At 30.7% G+C, this 22,065-nt stretch overlaps 1 protein-coding gene across 2 annotated transcripts in view; it reads right to left on the bottom strand.

Moving 5' to 3' along the window:
* Positions 1 to 5,562: 5,562 nt before the first annotated feature.
* The window catches only part of LOC134696619 (transient receptor potential cation channel subfamily M member 1-like), a 31,984-nt gene continuing 15,481 nt past the window's right edge, over positions 5,563 to 22,065 (bottom strand). The window contains exons 12-20 of one of the 2 annotated variants that reach the window (XM_063558487.1): positions 21,099 to 21,321; positions 17,751 to 17,969; positions 15,742 to 15,882; positions 15,178 to 15,432; positions 14,494 to 14,671; positions 12,896 to 13,046; positions 11,932 to 12,113; positions 8,751 to 8,880; positions 5,563 to 6,205 (exon numbers count right to left, since the gene is read on the bottom strand). In XM_063558487.1, the coding sequence (XP_063414557.1) occupies positions 6,052 to 6,205; positions 8,751 to 8,880; positions 11,932 to 12,113; positions 12,896 to 13,046; positions 14,494 to 14,671; positions 15,178 to 15,432; positions 15,742 to 15,882; positions 17,751 to 17,969; positions 21,099 to 21,321 (1,633 nt within the window). In that variant the 3' untranslated portion in view covers positions 5,563 to 6,051. The remainder of the gene's footprint in view (positions 6,206 to 8,750; positions 8,881 to 11,931; positions 12,114 to 12,895; positions 13,047 to 14,493; positions 14,672 to 15,177; positions 15,433 to 15,741; positions 15,883 to 17,750; positions 17,970 to 21,098; positions 21,322 to 22,065) is intronic. The other variant, XM_063558488.1, reaches the window with a different exon arrangement.

The raw sequence follows: 22,065 nt of genomic DNA, 5'->3' as shown, positions 1-22,065 counted from the left end.
AACCGAAACCTAACAGAACCGAAAGTATCAAACTTAATCAAAACGGAACAATATATCAGAGATCTGAAAAAGCGCACTTGAACCCTTCAATTAAAATTTTAAATAACTAAAATGCTCCGAGGAAAACACATCATTCGTATGGATAACAACTGTCATATTTCTGACTTGTACAGTCATTTTATAATATAGAAAGTTGTGGATTACATGGTTGTATAGTTCGCTTATCAATTCAATGGTATGACAGTAGCTTAAAATTCCGAAATATTGACACTGATATGTGAACAAAACCAACAGCCATGTCATGTAGAAAGAAAAGTAAACAATAGCGATAAAACAGTGAACATTGTTTTATTATCTTAATCATTATAAAACAAAAAAATATGCAAACAAAGATAAAACTCATACTTAATTCGAATTAATATGGTCGTGATACTGAACATTGTTAAACAAAAGTAAATCAAAAGCATACTGAACTCCGAGGAAAAATCCCAAAAAACTAAATGTCCCTAATAAAATTGCAAAATCAGATGATAAACACACAAAACAACAGTTATATTCCTGACATGGTACAGACATTTTCACAGGTGGAAAATGATGGATTGAACCTTGTTTTACAGTGCTTAACCTTTCACTTGTCGCATCAAATTCCATTATATTTACAACGATGCGTGCACAAAACAGACATAACAGGTAAAAAAAGTCAAAATATTGAAATAGATGTGTGTTACATTCTCAAAACAAACAAATATGTATAAAAAATGTGTCACTATCTCAAAACAAACAAATGTTTTTCAAAAAAGCTCAAAGAGCACTCATCAAATTCAAAAATCACATGCATTACTTCGCACCATTTGATGTCATTAGATGTACATGTAAAATCAGAAGAATATAGGACAGACAGTCACAGGTTCATGAATATAGGACAGAAAGTCATAGGACAAAAAGTCACAGACAAAAAGTCACGGACAAAAGGTCACAGGACAAAAAGTCACAATTCATTTTTTCTGAGTATATTCTTTGAATAAAATACACTTTTTTCTTTGTATTTTTCTTGAACTATTGTATATAAATCAATATTGTAAACAAAATTTATCCAAAAAATATCAAAGATGATCAAATAATCAATGTTGCTTTGAACTTAAATGGCTTCATGGTGCCAAGAAATACCTTTTGCATGATTAAAATAGATAAATCTTTATTTTTCAAATATAATGACACTTTTCCTACAATAACTATGAATATATGTATCAAAAAGTGAATATATCAAGATATATCTCTTATATATTTAAATAATTGTCAACAAACTATTCGTGACTTTTTGTCCTATAAAATTTGTGACTTTATGTCCTGTGTCTTTTTGTCCTGTGTCTTTCTGTCCGTTTACCCATCGGAAAAAGTATAAAATAATTTTGCCGTTCAACGGTTTTTCAATAAAAAAAAATGACATGGGGAATGGTGGTATACAGGGTTCATAAATCAAAATAATGTAAGAAATGATATTTGAAACTGAAAAAAAGTTAAAACACAAAAATAATGAACTCCGAGGAAAATTCAAAAAGGAAAGTCCAAAATTAAAAGTCCAAACATATTAAACGAATGGATAACAACTGTCATATTCCTGACTTGGTACAGACATTTTCTAATGTAGAAAATGGTGGATTGAACCTGGTTTTATAGCTAGCTAAACCTCTCACTTGTAGGACAGTCGCATCAAATTCCATTACATTGTCAACGATGCGTGAACAAAACAAACATACTCAAAGAGTAAAAATTACAAAAATAGGGGTACAGCAGACAACATTGTGTTATCATCTTAATCACTTAAAACACAACAAATGTAACGAAGAAGCACAAAAAGGCGTACAGACATCAAATTTAACATCCTCATTTTGCTTATCTTATACGATATTATTATCTATGTAAAGTCTATCCGTAGAGGATGGAAGGTTTTCACTCCTGGTGTAAAATTGCAAGTTTGAAATTCGCACAGGTAGACATAAAATAATTTTGTCGGTCAAAGTATGACGGCATACATAAATGCAGAGTCACGTAAAGTTGATATAACAAAAGACAGACTTAACAGTAAAAGTAATAATAATAAATCACAGACTTAACAGAAAAAGTAGTATTATTGAATAAAATAGTTTTGTCATTCAAAATATGACAAATTCCATAAGTAAAAGTAATATTAATAAATGAAATAATTTTGTCATTCAAAGTACGATGTTTTAAATAAGCACAGAGTCACGTCAAATGAATATTTCAAAAAACTGAGTTAACAGTAAAAGTAATATTAATAAAGACAAATAAAAGAATACTATAAGACGTTATTAAGATGATAACCAACGTTTGTACGTAAAATCTATACTTCAAGACCATCTTGTATTATTTGTGAAGCTGATACGGAATAATTATCAACAAGTTCTTGGAAATGCATCTCTTGACAGATATATGAAATTATCCAGAACTTCTTGACAATTTTTAAGAATCCATATATGCTTCTTATTTTGAACCCTTCTTGGAGTTATTACCCCCAAACTAAGTATGGTACCTTGTGCTAGAATTACAGAGATATCCAAAGATATCCAATCACTTAAATAAAAGTTATTGTCAGGAAATTGCAAATAAACCTCTTATTGGTCCTTTTTGGTCCCCAATTCTTCTTCACCTGATGGTACCAAAACCCCCAACATCAATCCTAAGCTTACTTTTTTGATATTGAACCATCTGAAAAATTTCATAGAGATCCATTCTCTTAAATCAAAGTAATTGTCCCGAAAGCAAATGTGTGTTTGGACAACGATGACTTCGAATAAGACACCATACCAATATACGACGCCAAGAAATGTTTGCGGTCGTTTAAAAACTAGTGACCACGACTTTAAACAAAGTTGACTTATTCAATAGGGAGGAGAGCACAAGTTTGAAAGTCGTGCGAACTATTTTTTAATGTTATGCACACAAATTTTTGAAACTTATGCGCACAATTTAAATGTGTTCGCATGATGTTAGAAGTCATGCACATGCTTTAAAAAGTCATGTTCACCAGTTTTAAAGTCATGCACACGAATTTTCAAACTGGTGCTCACCTGTTTAAATCTGCAGCAAACAAAATGTTTATATTTACAAGGCACCTAAGGGGCTCTGTAAAGATTAAAACCGAAAAGTTTGAAAAGATAAAAAGATCAAACCTTTAATATTCACTTTAATTTCTATTTGATATGACAAAGAAGGAGTTATATGCACATGATACATAATTGATCTTTTTATGTTAGTTTAGATTTAATCAGGTATTTATACTTTTAAATTGTGCTTGTTATCCATGAATTGAGCGTGGGTATTTTCAAGTATCATTTGGTTACTAGGCATTTATGTCATGAATTAGTGTTGCTCAGGAAAGTTTCGCATACCTTAACGCACAATTTGACTGTTATTGTGTTTTATTTTATCACCAGCAGGCTAAAGTGACTTATTTTGTGCATTTTTGTTAAAAATCAACATTGTATATTTTCAGCCTCAGTAGGTTGCTTTGCAAAACAGATGGTTGCCATGGAAATTTAAGCATATTTTTCTACTCAATTGAAATCACTTTTATGTGGCACTTATTTTGTCAGTACAAATTAAATCATATAAGTGTTTTTTATGATAGCTTGACCCCTATTAGGTTGAAAAATTTGTAGTTTTTGAACAAAATTGCTTCCGAAACAGCATAATGTTGGGTAGCTGCTACCAATAAAATTCAATTGTCTACCCATTTTTTTTTCTTTGCATTATATGATAGTCACTCATTTTTCTCAGTACCATATTTTGTGTTATATACATCTAGATTTTTTATAATTTTGACCCAAAAATTGCTTATTTTTGTGTAAAATTCATAAACTTGAACCCTGTGATATTCTTGTTATCATAGCAACCATAAATAAACATTATTTTAAGAAAAGATTTTTTTTTTACTTTTAATTTTAAGGTTATATAATTAAAATATTTACTTGCAATGACCACTATTCTTTATTCTGATATTATATTTCATGTCGGAATATTTTTTTTTTTTTTTACCTCAAATAGTGTCTCAGATTCACTAGTTTCTATGCTAACCATTATTTAGCTGTCAAAAAAGTTTTTTTCCTCACAAATGTTACATTGTTTGTCGTATGATCTTTTAAGACTAAGATGTTTATTTTAAGCAAGGTTTGATGATTTTTTATTGTTTTCACTTTCCACCTAAAGCTCTAAAGCTTGCCACAGTCTCTTCATACCACTGCGCGAATAAAATAATTTTGTCGTTTTTAGTTCAAAGTATTTTTCATGATAATAATATAACAATATCATAATAACATATAATAGAACAAAAAGATTTTTGCGGAATCTTTTAAACTACAGAGTAATGAACCATTGACGAAACACAAAAAGTCCCACATAAAAAAACCCAATAGCAAAAATTAGAGATAATACAAACACATTACCTTACTGTACTTTTAAAGATTCCGCCAATATTTCAACTCAAATGAAAGAACAATATAACACGTTGTTAAGATGCTAAACAACGTCAGTACGTGGAATCTATACATTAGGACCATCATGTAGTATTTGTGAAGTTGATACGAAATATTTATCAATAAGTTCTTGGTACCTTCTGATGAACATTTTCAGAAAAAGGACAAGACCTTCCTTGACAAATCCATGGTTCATAAACTTTCTAATTAGACATGTTAGACACTGACGACGTTTTGAAAAGTCTAAGCTCTTGAATATCGAATAAGTTGGGAAATGTGTATCCCATATGCATGTGAGGTTGATATACTGCTACTAATGTACCAAGATACTGTTGTCCGGTAATTACAAATGACAATATTTTGGCTCTAATATTGATTCTCTTATAGTGTCTTTGCATCGGAAGTAAATACATTTATATTTTAACCAGTTGTTGGCATGTTGCTGGATATCTTCGTCTCATATATTTAATGATGGTATGATATTAAACCCTATTAAGAGTGATTGTTCTTAATATTCATATGAAACCCGCGCGTTTATTTTTTGCGTTAACTGATTGTGTAAAAATGAAATAGATTTTGTGTACATTTGTACAGTGTTTTTATTTTTATTTTGCTAAAACGACTTTTATCTCAATAATTTACGTACATGTGTTTGAACCCGTAACAATTCAAAAACACTTCGAAATAATGACTTGAATTAATTGCAACGAATCCATTCCAATAACGTTAAATGGCGGATTTTAAATATTTTCTTTTCCAAGATTGAAAACGCGTTAACGCGGAAAAAAAATCAATACAAAAGCAAACGCCCGTTTACTTTATATATCTTCTGAAATGTTCGAGTGATCGCAGAGTTAACTTTTCCGCCCTTCTACATGTAAACTTGGTCAGCACCAAACTGTATTTATCAAACGCTTGCAATCTGCTTTTTTCTATATGACTGACAAAAAATAACTACAATTTTTTATACACTTTATTATAAAGAAACATACTGAAAAAAGTTAGTAAATTTAGATACACCATATTGATTAAGTTTTCATGTTTACTGATTATTCAAAATCCACTGAGAACGAAAACTGTTTTAACGCATACGCGAATCATGCTATTTTGTTGTACATAAATGAATTCGAAATACATTAACAGTTACTTTCAATCAGTTTTATAATATGTATACAACATCTTTAGATGCTCATGACCCCAAATGAAACCTTTTATAATTTTATTAAAGTCAACATATTTTAAAGGAAAACGTGTGGCAAAACTAAATCTTGATCTTTTACAACACATACTCTCCACACTAAGAAATGTTACAAACAAACACACCAAACTTAATTAATGATCTACTAGTCTACGTAAATAAAACTCATGTGTGAATATATGTGTTTAAACGCTATGTACAATTACTTTTACTGTTTATTTTATATGAATGTCAAAAAGTCGATATTACTCAAACAAGATCGCAGTTCAAAACAGTATTTAGTTGCAAAAATATGATTACTAGTAGTAAGAGCCGAATTAGTGTTCTGAAAACTGTATCCAAGCATCTTTTAATGTCATATTATCGCCTTTGATAAACTGATGCTACAACTGGTTGACGATAATCTAAATGTCGTATCTCCTGAATCAAAGTGTCTCTCATTTGATGCATTTCCTCTCGTAAATCCTTAATGTTTTGCTGGGTAGGTGTTGATTCCATTTCTTTGTTTATATCCCTGAAATTTTTTACACGTCATTAAAAATCAAATGGTAATTTCGAAGAAGTGTTCAAGGCAAAGCGAATATAACTATTATCACGTGATCAGATGAAAATGTCAACAATGTTTATTGATAATTTTAATTTTCGGATGTTTTAACTGAGGAATAAAGACCATTAATCTTAGAAACGCTTGTCGGAGGTTTATTGTTGATTTGCGTATTCAAGTCTTGAGCCAAGGTGAAATAAGAACCAATGCCAAATTTGAAGCTGGAGTTTTGAAAGTACATACACACGTAATTGATTTGAACGAAAGTAAATTCTGTATCATTTAGAAATTATTACACTAGGGTTTTTGATATCACAAACTAATCGAAGCATTTACTAAATTTTTTCACCAGTACAAGGATAGCATTTGCAAATCATCAAGCAGACATCTTGTTCTTTCATGTATTCCACATTCAATCTTCAATGATACTATTAATAAAGCACAAACATGTCGGTTTTCATCTCAAAAGCTAATCAAACATTTACACAGACTAAGTAAGAAAGGATATAGTTACGATACTGTGGTTTGGTTATTAAGGAGAGCATATTTTGGTATTGATATTGATTCTTTGCATAGGAAATAAATACATTTATTAAAAAAACAGTTGTGGGCATGATACGGGTAATGCGTTTCTAATATTGTTTATGATAGTATGATCCTTGACCCTGAACGGAGGAAATTGTTCTGGATTTTCATTACAAGAAGACATACTCTTTCAATCAGTTAGATTAAGGTCTGAATCTGACATGATGTAACTGCTAGGAGTCCTCTGCTTGTTGATCTGAGCATTACAGATTAATTATATTAGCTAAGTCGATGCATTGACTATAATAAGTGCTTAATTTATTTACAGACAATCCAGATTGTAAATTTTCACTTATTCTAAATTGCGAAATGATACATTTGTATGAGCTTTGTTATGAAAAGAAAAAAAAAGAAATCATTAAAAAAGGCAACAAAAATGCCAAAGTAATTAAAAGGGACGGGACAGTCAAACTCATAAATCGAAAATAAACTGACAACGCCAAGGCAAAAAATGAAAAAGTCAAACAGACAAACAATAGTACAACATGACACAACATCGAAAACTAAAGCCACACAACCCCTTCCAATATCATATATGAAGAGATGATTTCAGATTGGCCTCCGTAAAATTTATAAAACGATGATTTCCACTTCACCATTTGAATCTCTTGACTCTAGTTCGATGGGATAGATATGTTCAACAAATTCACCAAATTTTTAATTATTTAGTGAGAGAACATTATCTATATAGCGGAAAGTAAATTAGGCAATGAAGTCTAAACTAATATTTGTAGTTGTGTATAAAATGTAACCAAAATAAATGTCCTAGATTGCAATAATGCAGAAGTCATGAGAGCAAATCATTTTAATACGATACATGTTTGTTCAAATTCATGATAATAACAACAAAGGGCAAATATGAAGTAGAAATAAGAACCAGTTAGCCTCTGCCGGACTAGATATTAATTGTTCTCGGCAAACATCGGGCTCAGCGTGTAAGGTTTACGGAAACGGTGCTGATATTATCGGATGCTGTTATGGTTTGGCGGAGCTAATGAAAGGTATAATGAGACTTAATGATGCTGATGTAGTATAACTATGACGGTAATTACATAATAACATCATAATATTTCCGGGTTTACTGTGATTTTAGTCTCATTATACTTTACAATTCGTTTATAAACTGCATCTAACCAACATATGTTACGTTAACATGTACAAGTCACAAGTTACCAGAAGATACATTATTTGCAAACGTTTAACCTAGATATGATTATTTAATATTAAAGTTTGTTTTGTTTGTTGTTGTTGTTGTTTCGGTGATTTTCCTTGGGGTGAGGGACTTGAAAAAATGACAAGTTTAATCATTTTGCTTGTCCTCTATCAATTTGTTTTAAATTACTAAATAAAAGATATAACAATTATGTCAAATTTTGTAGGGATACAGTAACAAATTTTCAAAACAGTATAAACAAAGTCTCAACATACGTTTCATTTTTATTGAAAGCGAAATGTATTAAACATGCTCAAAGAACTGAATGTGACTTTACTAATGTGAGTAAGTCTGAAACTAATAAGGACTGTCATAACAAAACAAATGCTGCTTTTAAAAAGAAACCGGACATTCTTATTGAAAATGTTTTTTCTTTCTAACTACAATATATATTACAATGTATAAGTATACTGTTTTCATCGAATTTTTATCAAGTAATTAAATACAATACTTAAGTTCTACGTTTTTGTGCTCTGAATTTATTATTTGACTGTCAAAAAGGCAAAAAAAAACAATATATTGCTCAACTTTTGCTGTTTTTTTTTTATTATACCTGAATGTAATGTTGATATGTACGTCACGTCATAGAAATTACTTTTAAAATACAATAAATCTGTAAAAGACAATAATGATAGGACATTCAGTATAACAAATTAAATAACAGCTATGTGTTTTTTATGTAATGTTATCTGTGTCGAATGAATAAGAATATTTTACCTTTCGTCAGTCATCATTTTCTTCGCATCATATCTACTACGAGCATACTCAGGTCCGTGTTGATAAGTTTTGAATGCCTTTTTTTCAACGACATGTAATCTTTCAATTTCGGCAGCCTGAACATCTTGCACTACAACAGAATAAGCATAAGTTAATAACAAATAACAAAATGTATAATTGTATCAAGTTTCTTATTAGTTATTTACTTTATTTTCAAATGATTTATACAAATATTAAATGTTATGTTTTGATAAAACCACAGGAAGATATGTTTTCTAAACCTGGAAAAAGTAAAGACTAAATGATATGATGACAAAAAGAAAATTTCGAAAGCTAGAGTACACTTACATAAATTCACCAAGGTTTAAATATTGCATTTCTAAATTTCTTTAATTTGTACTATCAATCATTTGATTAAAAGTAGAAGAGATTCTGTTCTTAAAATTCTAATAACAAATAGTTTTGTGAAATAACATTTTTTTTTATATTCAACTTGATTTTTATTTTTGAAAGGTAATAGCAAAGGCAGATAACCACTAGCAAAATTTGGCAACACCCCCCCCCCCCCCCCCCCCCCCCATTTCGTGTTTAAAATAACTTGACGTTTTCCATAATCAGAACTATGTATAGATATTCATAAAGTGTTTGTCTTAAGGATATACACCTCTGAGGAGCAAACAAATTCTAGAATTAAAATTTTTTTCTTCACCTGATTTGTTGGTTTATACATGTATGACTGAAAAGTAATAATTGGTGAAGAAAAAATCACATGGAATTGCGATTCTTTTTTTTGCTACGCCCTTTGAAAGTATCCAATGTTTATGATTTTCCCATTTGCATCACTTTTTATCCATTTTTGGGCTATTATCGTGAAAAAAAATCAAAGTTCCACAATTAAACTGTTTTTCATACTCTTAATAAAGATGAAGTGGACAAATCAGAATAAATTCAACTAAAATAAACTAGGTGTTAAAATAAGAAAGTTTTTTCATATTTTGATGCTTTTTTGTGTAAAATTTTTTCTTTTTTGTTATCTATTAATCATGTTTTTCTTTGTCTAATATGTTCTCCTATTTATTTGTATTGTAGTCCTGTAATATTATGTTGTCATCTCAATGTTTTCTTTAACTTTGCCATTAAAGTGCGAGGTTTGGCATGCCACAAAACCAGGTTCAACCCACCACTTTTATTCCCCTTTAAAAGTGTCCTGTACTAAGTCAGGAGGATGGCCATTGTTATATTATTGTTCGTTTATGTGTGTGTTGCATTTTAACGTTGAGTCGTTTGTGTTTTCTCTTATTTTTGAGATATTGAGATAAGACGTGGCACGGTACTTGTCTATCCCAAATTCATGTATTTGGTTTTCATGTTATATTTGTTATTCTCGTGGTGTTTTGTCTGATGCTTGGTCCGTTTCTGTGTGTGTTACGTTTCGGTGTTATGTCGTTGTTCTCCTCTTATATTTAATGCGTTTCCCTCGGTTTTAGTTTGATACCCCGATTTTGTTTTTTGTCCATGGATTTATGAGTTTTGAACATCGGTATACTACTGTTGCCATTATTTACCATGTTGTCAATTTTATAAATTTGTGATTTTTCTCTGTTTAAAGAACCAAATGCATATTATTTCAACTTCCTTGTAATACAAAATTGAAAAAAAATACGTATCTAAGAAATTTGAAAAGAAAAAGTTTTATGAGATGTTTATGTTTCTGGTAATATCATTTTTTTGTACCCCTCACCCATTTTCCTCAAAATTATAGCTAAAAATACTGACTTGATGAGAAAATTTGAAAAATTCATTACTCAAAAATAACTTATTGGAAAAACACAATGATTTTACAGATTTGAGTTTGATACTGGTAATTCATTGCTATTTTCCACTTGCATCACATGTTTCCAAAACGAGATTTCAATGAGACTGAATGAGACTTAAACGTCAGAAGAATACATCCTTAATGAGATGCTTTACCAAATCTTAGCTACGCCCAACATTTTTAACTTCCACGAAAATATTCAGATTTTTCGACCAAGAGACAGTTTGAAGATACAATGAAGTAGAAAGGACTTTGAGTTGACATGTAAGTTTTGACGAGTTAAAACTATGCATATTAAAGATTATTTTGGTTAATAAGTTTGTATCATATCAGCGATATTTTAGTAAGTACAATGAGGTTGTCTCATGAGCAGTTTAACTCATTACTACGATCACGTGACGCTATTGTTGCTGATAGACTAAGGGTCAATCTGTGACCTGCTTTCCAACTGACAAAGTATTTTTTTGTTAGAAATTTCAACTCAAACGTCATATCTTCATCATCAGTCGTTGTTGGGTTTTTCAATGATTAGGATATTTCAAAATATCTTTTTAAAACGTAATAACTTCTATCATTTTTCTTTTTTTTTGTTGCTTATAAGCTATATCGAAATTTTTGATTTATAAGCATTAAGCTTTCACAAAACTTTGATTTACTGATTTACGCAAAACATATACATTGTAAATGCATGTGCTTATTACACAATGATAAGTCACAGTTAGTAAAAAAAAATCATTTTCAGCATTCAATACTATTTCAGAACTAATTTATTATATCAGAAACTATTTAATATATATAATGTTATTTTATTAGTTGATTAAAATTGTCATATTGCCAGTATCACTTTTTACCGAAAAAAAAGAGAATCATAACAAAATTACAAAAAAAAATGTAATTACATTGTATTTAATGAAAGGTTCTTTTAAGGTATCTGATAAAACATATTGAAATTTAATAAATTTTTTGTGGAATAATTTTTCAGAACGAAAATATTCGATATATAGTATTGGTAATTGTTAAAATACAAGTTTTAGGGATTTTGCCTGCTTGACTTTTGTGTTTTAAATACAATGTACCTTTTGTTTTGTTATTTTTTCAAAATTGAATAATACCCTTAGTTTTGATTTTTGCATTGTTTTGTATTGTAACTTCGGCAGCTATTATAACTGACTCTGCTGTATCGACTTTGCTCAGTTTGAGAGGACGTAATGTTACAAATAGTTTTCAATCTCTGTGTCATTTGGTGGTCTCAAGTGCAAAGTTGTATAATTTGCTTTTACACGTTATCTTCTTTTTATACAGCATAATGCATTTGTAGTAAATACAGAATTACAATGTTTTTCGACATAAATAGGCAATATTTACCAAAGGCGCTTCCGTACTTCTTCGGAGTCCGTTTATGGTCGCGATAAAACACAATTAATCTCCATACATGTATAACTATTGGTATTGGAAACATTGGTCTGTCATAGTATTCATGCACCAATGCATACATGTGGAATTTATAAATCATTTCAGAGTTGTCCTGTACAGTGTCGAATGTTCGCCTGTGAAAAAAAATAAATGATTACGACATACTATGGATTAATTTATTTTCGTGGGTACCAATTTTCGTGGATAAGAGAAAACTTCCATGTTCATGGATATTTAATTTCACGGTTTTGACGAAGCATATAGAAAGTTTGTTATTCGTTGAGCATTTAATTTCATGGTTAGACTCTACCCACGAAAGCAACGAAAATTGGTATCCAACGCATATTAATGAATCCACAGTATATCACTTGTTGTTGTAATAAATTTATGGTATGAAATAAAGAGGTATCTCCGCATTAGATAAAATTAAACAATTACAACGTTATTATGAGGAATTTTGCAATAGCTTGTCCTTAATTGTTTTTTACAATGTAACAAAGGCAAAAAGAAAAATTAAACAAATGCTTTTTGTTTTTTCACTTTATTGTTTGTTCGAGCATGTAATCATCTGATGCAGGCTTTTTTTGTAAAATATTGAAAAGAACTATTGCTTTTAAATTCTGTGAAATTGTCTCTTATTGAGAGTGGTTTAATTGGCAATCATAACAAATTTTCTTTTTAATACTAACACCTCACATTTAGAAAAAAAGGAAATTACCTGTTTCCAATATTGAACGGGAGAAATATTGCGATATATGTTGTTGCGAAGACATAAAAATGCGTAGACCAAGTGTACACATCGAACAGTACAATTCCAGTTTATTTTGTCACTATTCTGTTATAATTAAAAATGAGAGCATTCGAATATCAAGTATATTTTCTCAGGTCAAGTCATATATATGTATTTAATACTTACGAAAACATCGCAATAATAATATTCACTAACAGAATATTTGTCAAAATTAGATACACAGCCGGCAATAGCGCATTGAACTGGTTTTTTATTGGACATCGTGTTCCACTCGTGTAGAGCTGACGATTACTCGTACAGTTCGTAGGTTTGTCGCCTAGAAGATTAACAGTACTAGTAATACTTTTCAATTAAGTTAAACAAGTTATATAAACAGTAAAATCTATTACATAATGATGCGAATGATTATCCAACGTAGGTACTAAAATAAATGGCAGTCGCGCGTGCACTAAGAAAGAACATTTTTTTGTAACGTATCAATAGTTTGAATAGAAGGATGATATTCTGGCACCCTAAATCTATGCGAACAAAAATTTGTTGTTATTGTATTGCAATTTTACTGTACATTGTATCACGTTGTATTATATATTGAATCCTGACATAAAAAAATATGGCTGATTTACTATGCGGGTATATAGATTTATAAATTTATGTGCACATTTGGTCAGTTTTGGTCAATGCGATCAAATAATTTTGTTGTACAAGTCAGCATGAGGTATCAAAACTAATGATGTGTTTTAATGATGCTTTCATTTTGTATAATAAATTCTCTCCTGAAAATTAAATATTCCTGACACTGGCTACATAGACCAAGGACGTTTTACTATTATCTAATATACGTTCTTTCATAGATATACATAATAAAGTGCAAATATGGTTGAATATGATATAGGTATTGGAAATTATTGCCCGTTCTCAGATCCGAGATCGTTTTTTCATTTATAAATTGGCAGATCACAGATAAAAAAGTGTTACAAGCAACGTTGTATGCGTACTTAATTTTCAAATATTTGTATTTAATCCTGTTTATATTACGGAAGTGTACATTTTACATTATTTTCGATGTTTATACTACGAAACAAAGATATTAAAAAACATTTTTGAAAACTTGATTTTAAGCGGTCCTGGTTACAAGTTAACTTAGTGTTGAGCAAACCAGTAAACAGTTAACTTGGGAACAGGTCTGGTTTCGATCGGATTTGTTAAAGCAAAAGTTAACTTATGTTAACTTTGTGTCAGGACTGGTTTCGAAGTTAACTTATGTTAACTTTACGACAGGACTGGTTTCGAAGTTAACTTCTGTTAACTTTTGACAGGACTGGTTCAAAGTTAACTTATATCAATAGCGGACCTGTTTCAAAGTTAACTTTTTTGGCAGACATAAAAACAGTCGTAGGACCAAGTCCGCTTTTCAAGTTAACTATATTTTGGTCATAGGACTGGTCAGAGCAGTCATTAATGCGGTCACAGGTGAACTTTGACCAGTCCAAATGACTGGTTATCAAGTTAACTTGCTGTACAGGTTATGACTGCACCCATCTGTATATAAAAATTGAAATTGTTTGTGTTTTGAAAGTTCAGTTATTCTTAGTCAAGTAAACTATACCTCCGAATTTTTCGACTTACTTTTTATTAAATGCACATTTTGTTACAAAGAAACAAATACACAAGATACACACAGTTGTCAAGTCGATAAGGACAAAGGCAAAAACAACGTCTAAATGTCTAAAAGTAGTAACACGTATTATTATCATAATGGATACCTTCAATCTGTTCTAAATTTAGCTCGCCGTACAATTGCCAGTACGGTAAATAAACAACATCTTTTATCAGCTGCCAAGGTGATGACGTCGAATTCGGAAACAAAATAGCTTGGTACATGATTCCAAAACTTATTAGAAACAGTGCATATAGAGCAATGAAGAAACCAAGGTCTCCAAGCTGTGGAAATAAAATGAGATTCATTATGTGCTCGTCCGCTTTTACTGTTAGCAAACCCATGCAAACGAGTTCGATCATATTTTTTTTTATTATCCCTCTATAATACATTAAGCTTTTATTGTACTCTTATTACAGCATATGCAAAAATTAAATTTTAACATGATCAGTAATTGTTGTGGCCTACTAAACTTGGAATTTAATGATTTATTTTTAGACTTTTATTGCCATGCCCGTCCCAGTTTTTCAATGCCAGTTAGTATTTGAAGCTTTTTTTTCTTTTTCTTTTAGATAGTTTACCTACATATGACTTCAATTTAACTTTACTATGTCATAAAATACTTGTTATGAAAAAAAACGACATGCATGCACAAATATATAAAAAAAAAAGTACACAACAAAACAAAAATGTCTAAGCTGTACGAATGTGAATTGCAAGTAGGGAGAATTAACTTCTAGAAATGCGCAATGTATACTTCGATAACGTAGTAATTGAATTGTACGCTTACCATTCTTCCTATCATTACAACTTTAGGTCCAATAAACCTTTGGATGAAGAAGAAATGCATGCTTCGTAAGATAAACATCGACAAAGTGACAGCATAAGACATTCTGGCAAAGTAAAACTGGTCCGAATTCAGCAAACATCGTAGCAGAACAGACAACAAGAACAGGAGATACATTATGATATCGAATATATTCCAGACATCGTTAGCCCAATACTTTAGATTTTTTGAAAATGATCCCTTGTTTGTTTGATATATCTGTAAAGACATTGTTTGAAATTAGGTAAACGAAAAATCAATAAAAAAACATGATAAGTTTTATTTGTTTTATCTATCTTTAGAAAGTTTTCTTATTCTGAAATAAAATACTAGTTTTTGCTGAATTCAAATTCGTAATAAGTTTCTAATGAAAAATAATATGTCTTGCACGAAATCCATTGCTTCTGATTGTAAACAAAAACAACAATTATAGATTCCATTCGTGAAAAATGGTTGCAATGATCAATTATTCCAAAAAATATAACGCATATGGATCTTGTTCGCATTAAGTAATTGTATAAGACAAACCTGTCTAACTTCATCTATTGCTATTGACAAAGTCCACACCCAAGTTAAATATTCAAGTATAGATGGCGGATTCTCTGACAATGGATACAAATCAGTCAAAACAAATATCGCAAATATCACCACGAATGTCATGTATGTTATCTTCAAGAGAAATATATATTTGTAATACAACTTGATATAGCAACTATCTCAATACATTTCTTCTTAGATTGATATTACAAGAAAGTGTCAGCGTGCTTATGGCTTCTACGGTGTGAGATTCCAATACAAATTGCGATTACACGAGGAGTCTTGAGTGTCTTATTTCACTGAGATATTTAACTGACAAAACTTTAATTGTGTGTTATCGACAAATTGTTAGCTAAGTTTCAATCAGTTGAATTTATGCATGTTCATGTGGTAGACATTGTTTGAATACACAAATGTGTTAATTGTAAAAGTGTCTTTAACTGCCATTTTATAGAACACTACATACTCTCTGCATTTTGAGAATCCGTGATTTTATGTATTTGATACATTCACCATACTCATGCACTTTGTCAAATATAATAAATATTGTCTTAAAAAAGCCTATTTGTTTGAAATAATTTGTTGTCCTAAAACATTCGCCGTACGTTTTATTTTACAGATATATTATTTAATTAAGAAATAATTCCTTCATGTCATGCTTTATGCTCATTTTAACATGGGTAGGCATTATATTTGTCGATATTTTACACTGAGCGTTACCGAGGTGTAAAATGTCGTCAAATATAATGCCTACCCATGTTAAAATGAGCATAGAGCATGACATGAAGGAATTATTTCGATTCTAATAGGACAAATACAATGTTTTTATAGGTCGAAGCGTGCGAAATTACTGTAAAAATGTGTGGCTGTCCCCGTTTCTTCCTTAAGGAGTCTGTGGATTTCAGTTCATATTTGATCTACAAGCAGGGTAAATATACGTTGTTTTATTAAAATATATAATAAAAGTTTATGTTAGCTGCTTAAATGTATATATATTTTAAAGGATAACGATCGAAATAAAGTTAATATAAACAGTAAGTTCGTGCGCATGTGTCAAACATATTTTGTGCTCATTAGAACACGGCTTTGTTTACAAAGCGTAATAAGGATGTCATATTAGAATACTGGTTAGTATTTAAATCATTGCTTATACTTTTAAAATATATACTATTTATAGGTGCATTGATTGCTTAGATAAGTAACCTGTTAAACTCTTAAATTCTGAACAAGTTACAAATATTTGACAATTTGTTTTGAACAAATTAAAAAAAACAGTAATGACAGTTAATTTGAAGTGTAAATCTTCGTTTAAAAGTAACCTATTTCAAATTATGCACACATTTTACTTTTTTTTCCTTACAAATAAAGAATGGTTGTAAGTTTGATGAGTGAGTTTTCGTTTATAACAAACCCAATTTATCGAACAAATATCGATATAACATTTTATCTGACTTTTTTCATGTTTACATGTTAATTAATGTATCGATTCTTGGCTTCTAACTTTCCCACAGTTGATATTCAGGGGAAAAATGTGCAACTATGAAACACAAATATTTGGTAGCATAAAATACATTTATCACGAGTTATAAGTTAACCATTCGACATATTTAAGTAAACCATAAATTATGTAAAGTTATTTTCTTGATCCATACCTCATATATTCTAGCTTGTGTAAGACAGACAGTTGATATAACATTAGACGTCGTGTCACAATGAATAAGACATTTTATTGTGTAATAAAGGTGATTAAGGAATAACGCGAGATTGCAGCTAGCCAATCATAATAACGTTTTATAATGAAATATACATAATTATGTACGCATAACTGAAAGTTTTGGAAAATTGCATCTAGGTTATCTAAACATCATGAACATGCTTCTTTCTTATTCTTACATAAGTAAAATTTTGCTAGATAAAGATGTGTTGGAAATTAGATTTATTTTAAACTTCAAAGAATATTATATGATAGAGGAAGAATACTATTAATAAAAACAACCTACCATATAGACACAAAATTTTGTAACTGGTGCATTGTAAAAGCGGTGTATGAAATTAAGTCCGGTCTCATAGGGTTCTGTATTTCTTTTGTGATCTTTTATTGGGTCCTCATCCGGATATTGATATGGGCTTATTTGCTGTGGTGTCGTTTCTTTCGTTTTAAAAGTAATGAATCCTAATGCTTGAATTAATAACATCGGAAGGAATAATACCATACCAATCTACAATATAATATTTTGAGAAAAGACACCACCATATCAAACTTGTTTCAAATCTTGAAAATAGAATGATAGAAAACTATACTAAAAGTAAAATGCAGGTTATCAAATAATGCCAGGGAGTCACATGAAAATAATTCTAGTTTCATAATGCATATTCTTATCCCAGGAATATAGTACCTTAGCCTTATTTGGCACAACTTTTTTGTATTTTAATCCTTGAAGGCTCTTCAACTTTGTTCTTGTTTGACTATTATATTACATTTTTAACTGCGCGTTACTGATGAGTCTTATATTGACGAAATGCGCGTCTGGCGTATTTATTTACAACCCTGGGGCCGGTAACAAGAAGCATTAGTATGTCTTACGAACGTCTAACGTGCGTCTTAAGATTTAAGAATGTAACAAGACCCTACCTCAGACCTATCTTAGAATGATTGACAGCCCTTAATGTTTTGAAAAAGTGCATGATTTAAGAACGATTCTTACGTCTACATTACAGCATTCTTACTAATTCCGGTAACACAAAATCATTCTTAAATTTTGGACAGTTATTAAGTGTTCTTATAACAAACTTAGCAACTAAGGGGTGTACATTTTTATATGTACCAAGAACAATTCGCAATAGGTTCACTTGGCATTTTTTTGTAAGAGTGGTCCCGTCTACTCTTAGCTGTACATTCATTTGTTAATATGAGAACAAGTTGCTTAAAAAAGTTAATACGTCAACCTCAGAACTTTTTGATTCTAATTATTAATTCATCTGAATAGGAAATTATATATTAGTGTTTTCTTGGTCATGTTTGTGGAGGATGGTAGTTCCCGGCTTTTTTTTTGTAAATCATTGCAATTTTGGCTTGTTGAGAGAAGCATTAAATATAAAGTAAGGAGAAATTTGTGACTTTTTTTCAATTTTAAACCAAGAGTTCCAAATGGTGAAGTTTAAATCATCACTTTCTTACGGAAGACATCATGAGTTGGTTGACCAATTATTTACCGGCTTTGTAATACAATGAGCAACACGATGGGCTCCACACGTGTAGCAGGAATCATCTAAAATTATCTTCAGTTTTTAGTGGGTTGGGTGTTGTTGTTGTATACCTGTTTTTTTATATTATTGCCCATTGTGTCTTTTTTGTTCACGCATCGTTTTCAATATCATGGAATTTGACAAGACTGTCATACAATTGAGAGGTTCAGCTGTTTAAACCAGGTTCAATCCATCATTTTTTTTTACTTTAAAAATGCCTGTAACGAGTCAGGAATATGACAAGTGTCGTCAATTCGTTTGATGTGTTTAATCATTTGATTTTGCCATTTGGTTAAGGATTTAATTTTCGTTTTGAATTTTCCTCGGAGTTAAGTATTTTTGTGATTTTATTTTTTTGAAAGAAGGCTTTTAAAATGTGAAAAAAAATATTGTTTAAAGTGAAAAAAATAAAGAAACATGTGGTATGAGTGCAAATGAGACAACTCTCCATCCAAATTACAAATTATAAAAGTGAACCATTCTAGTAGTGATTTGACCGAAATCAACGGTAAGATAGAACAATAAGTCTACGTCAAATCCTACCATTGGCCTGGTGAATAATAGGGCCCTCAAAAGGATTGTCCTGAGACAAGCATATTCTTATTTAAATAGCAATGTCCTATAAGCAGTAAAAATAATTTCATGTTTGAAGCAGCGCAAATTTTTTAATTCAATTTTACTTTTATAAAAAAGGGCCGGAAGAATAATGGTGGTCTGCGGCCAGAATTGTTTTCCTTAGGTTAAATGGGTAGTTGATTTTTATGCGCATTGAATCGTTCATTAAAACGTTTCTATTATTTATTTAAGGTGATTCTAATTTCTTTGTGATGAACCAAACACGGAGACACCAGAAAATTATTAAGAACTCGTAACTTGAAAACTATTACGATGCAACTTAAGGGAGAAATAAGAGCGATCTACGTACTACCTGAGGGAGCTTTGATTTGCATTCTTTGAGTGATCTTAGAATTATCTTATATTCCCCTTAATTCAATACTTACGACCTCTCTTAATACAATTTCTTGTTACCGGCCCCTCGCACATAGGGTTACTATTAACACTACTAAGTAGAGGTCATTGCTGGCGGAAGTTTCGTCCCCGAATTTATCACCAGCCCAGTAGTCAGCAAACTTTTTTTTACATGAATATCAGTACTGTTATAAGGTAGTTTTTAAACATTTCCTGTTACAAAACTTTAAATCTTTCAAAAAAAACTAAGGATTTTTTCATCCTTGTAATAGATTACTTAGCCGTATTTGGCACAACATTTTGTAATTTTTTATCATGAATGCTCTTCAACTCTGTGCTTGTTTGACTTTATAACTATTTTGATCTGATCGTCACTGGTGAGTCTTCTGTATCATCCTGGTACCTTTGATTACTATTTACACAACTGAATTGATGCCACTGCTGTTGGACGTTTCGTCCCCGAGGATATTACCAGCCTAGTAGTCAGCACTTCGGGGTTGACAGGAATATCAATTACATGGTATTTTTTTTTTTATAAATTCCATGTTACAAACCTTTAAATGTTTAAAAAAAGAATCTTATTTCAGTAATAGATTTCTTAGCTGTATTTGATCTTAGCTTTAAATATATAGATTGATATTTACGATGTGTGTGGCATTTGGAAAAGCACATTTAGCATACTATTGTGACCGAAGGATTTTAATAAGAATGGGAACTAGCGCAAAAGCGATCAGATAGTCTAGTCTTACAGTCATCAATACTTATATCCTTCCACACATTTATGTTATTAAATGTTTGAATTAGTGCGGTAACAGAGAAGTATAACAGATTATATAATCGATAGTATACCTATTATTCCTTTGACGAGTTAGACTTCGAATAATTTCTTTACAGAAATGAAGGAGGAATTTTAACCACTGCTATCTCGCCATTGATAAAAGATTAAACTTAGTAATCTCTTGTAAGTAAGGCAGAAACATTGTTTGTTCTAGAAAATACTTACAAAACGTGTTAATATTTGCGATCAACGAATTGGAAATTTTCAATTCAAACTTATTTCAGCATTATAACGCTTTGTCAAGCTTATAAGCGCTGAACGCATCAATTAATACTGTAAATATCATTCAACATACCCTCCAGAATGGTGTATATTCTTCAATATCTCCATTCCATATACTATTGAGCTTTGCTTGACAGGCTGTATGTGCCATAAACTTCTCCAGTTTTTGCGAAACAGCAATTTCTAAAGGTGTAGATTTATATCGGCCAACCTCTGTAACCAGCGTGGTAAGAGCGTTTTCTCTATCATCGCTGTACAATTGTGTCATCACATTGCAGGCTAGATTTTCAAAGTGTCTGAAATAGATTTCAAAAACGGTATACACCCAAACTGGTAAGATGAAATATAAAACATAATCAATACAACACAAAAGATTCAGACCCTTAAAAAAGACGTAAGAACACAAACTTTTAACAAAACAAATCCCAAGAGCCAAAAAAATATAAATTGTTAACTAATCTAATAATCTCCGACCAAGTGACGTATCGATTGGACATAAATGTGAATTTGTGTTTTATGTTTGTCTTATATGAAATGAATTCACTGCTTGGATATCCTAGCTTAATTAAGGGACTTCTCTGTGACAGTAGTAAGTCTTTTTCATTGATAGACACAAACCGTCGTTTAGAAACAATTTGTAAGAAGTAAACATGTAGGTTTAGGAAAAGGCCTAGGGAAAGTAGTTGTTAATTATTATAAATGATTGATATGTTATAATGGAAAGAAAAATAAAAAAAACTCTGAACTCCGCGATAAAATTTCAGACGGAAAGTCCCATCATTGTCAATAAGTACGATACAACATTCTCGTGAAAATGTTTGGAACATTACCTATACTATACATGGCGAAAACGGGAAAGGACGAATTCCTGTTAAGTTTGGGGATGATATTTAGTCTTTAAATAATACAGATGTTTGCATTGGATCATAAAGAGAAATGGATATTGCAAATATTGTATTACATATTACGTGTCTGTAATAACTAAAATCTGATGTAACTGTTAATGTGCATTAAGCTGTATTTGGCAAAACTTTTAGGGA

This window comes from Mytilus trossulus, chromosome 14 (genome assembly GCF_036588685.1).
Source record: "Mytilus trossulus isolate FHL-02 chromosome 14, PNRI_Mtr1.1.1.hap1, whole genome shotgun sequence".
NCBI lineage: Eukaryota > Metazoa > Mollusca > Bivalvia > Mytilida > Mytilidae > Mytilus > Mytilus trossulus.
This window is presented reverse-complemented; position numbering and strand designations above follow the sequence as displayed.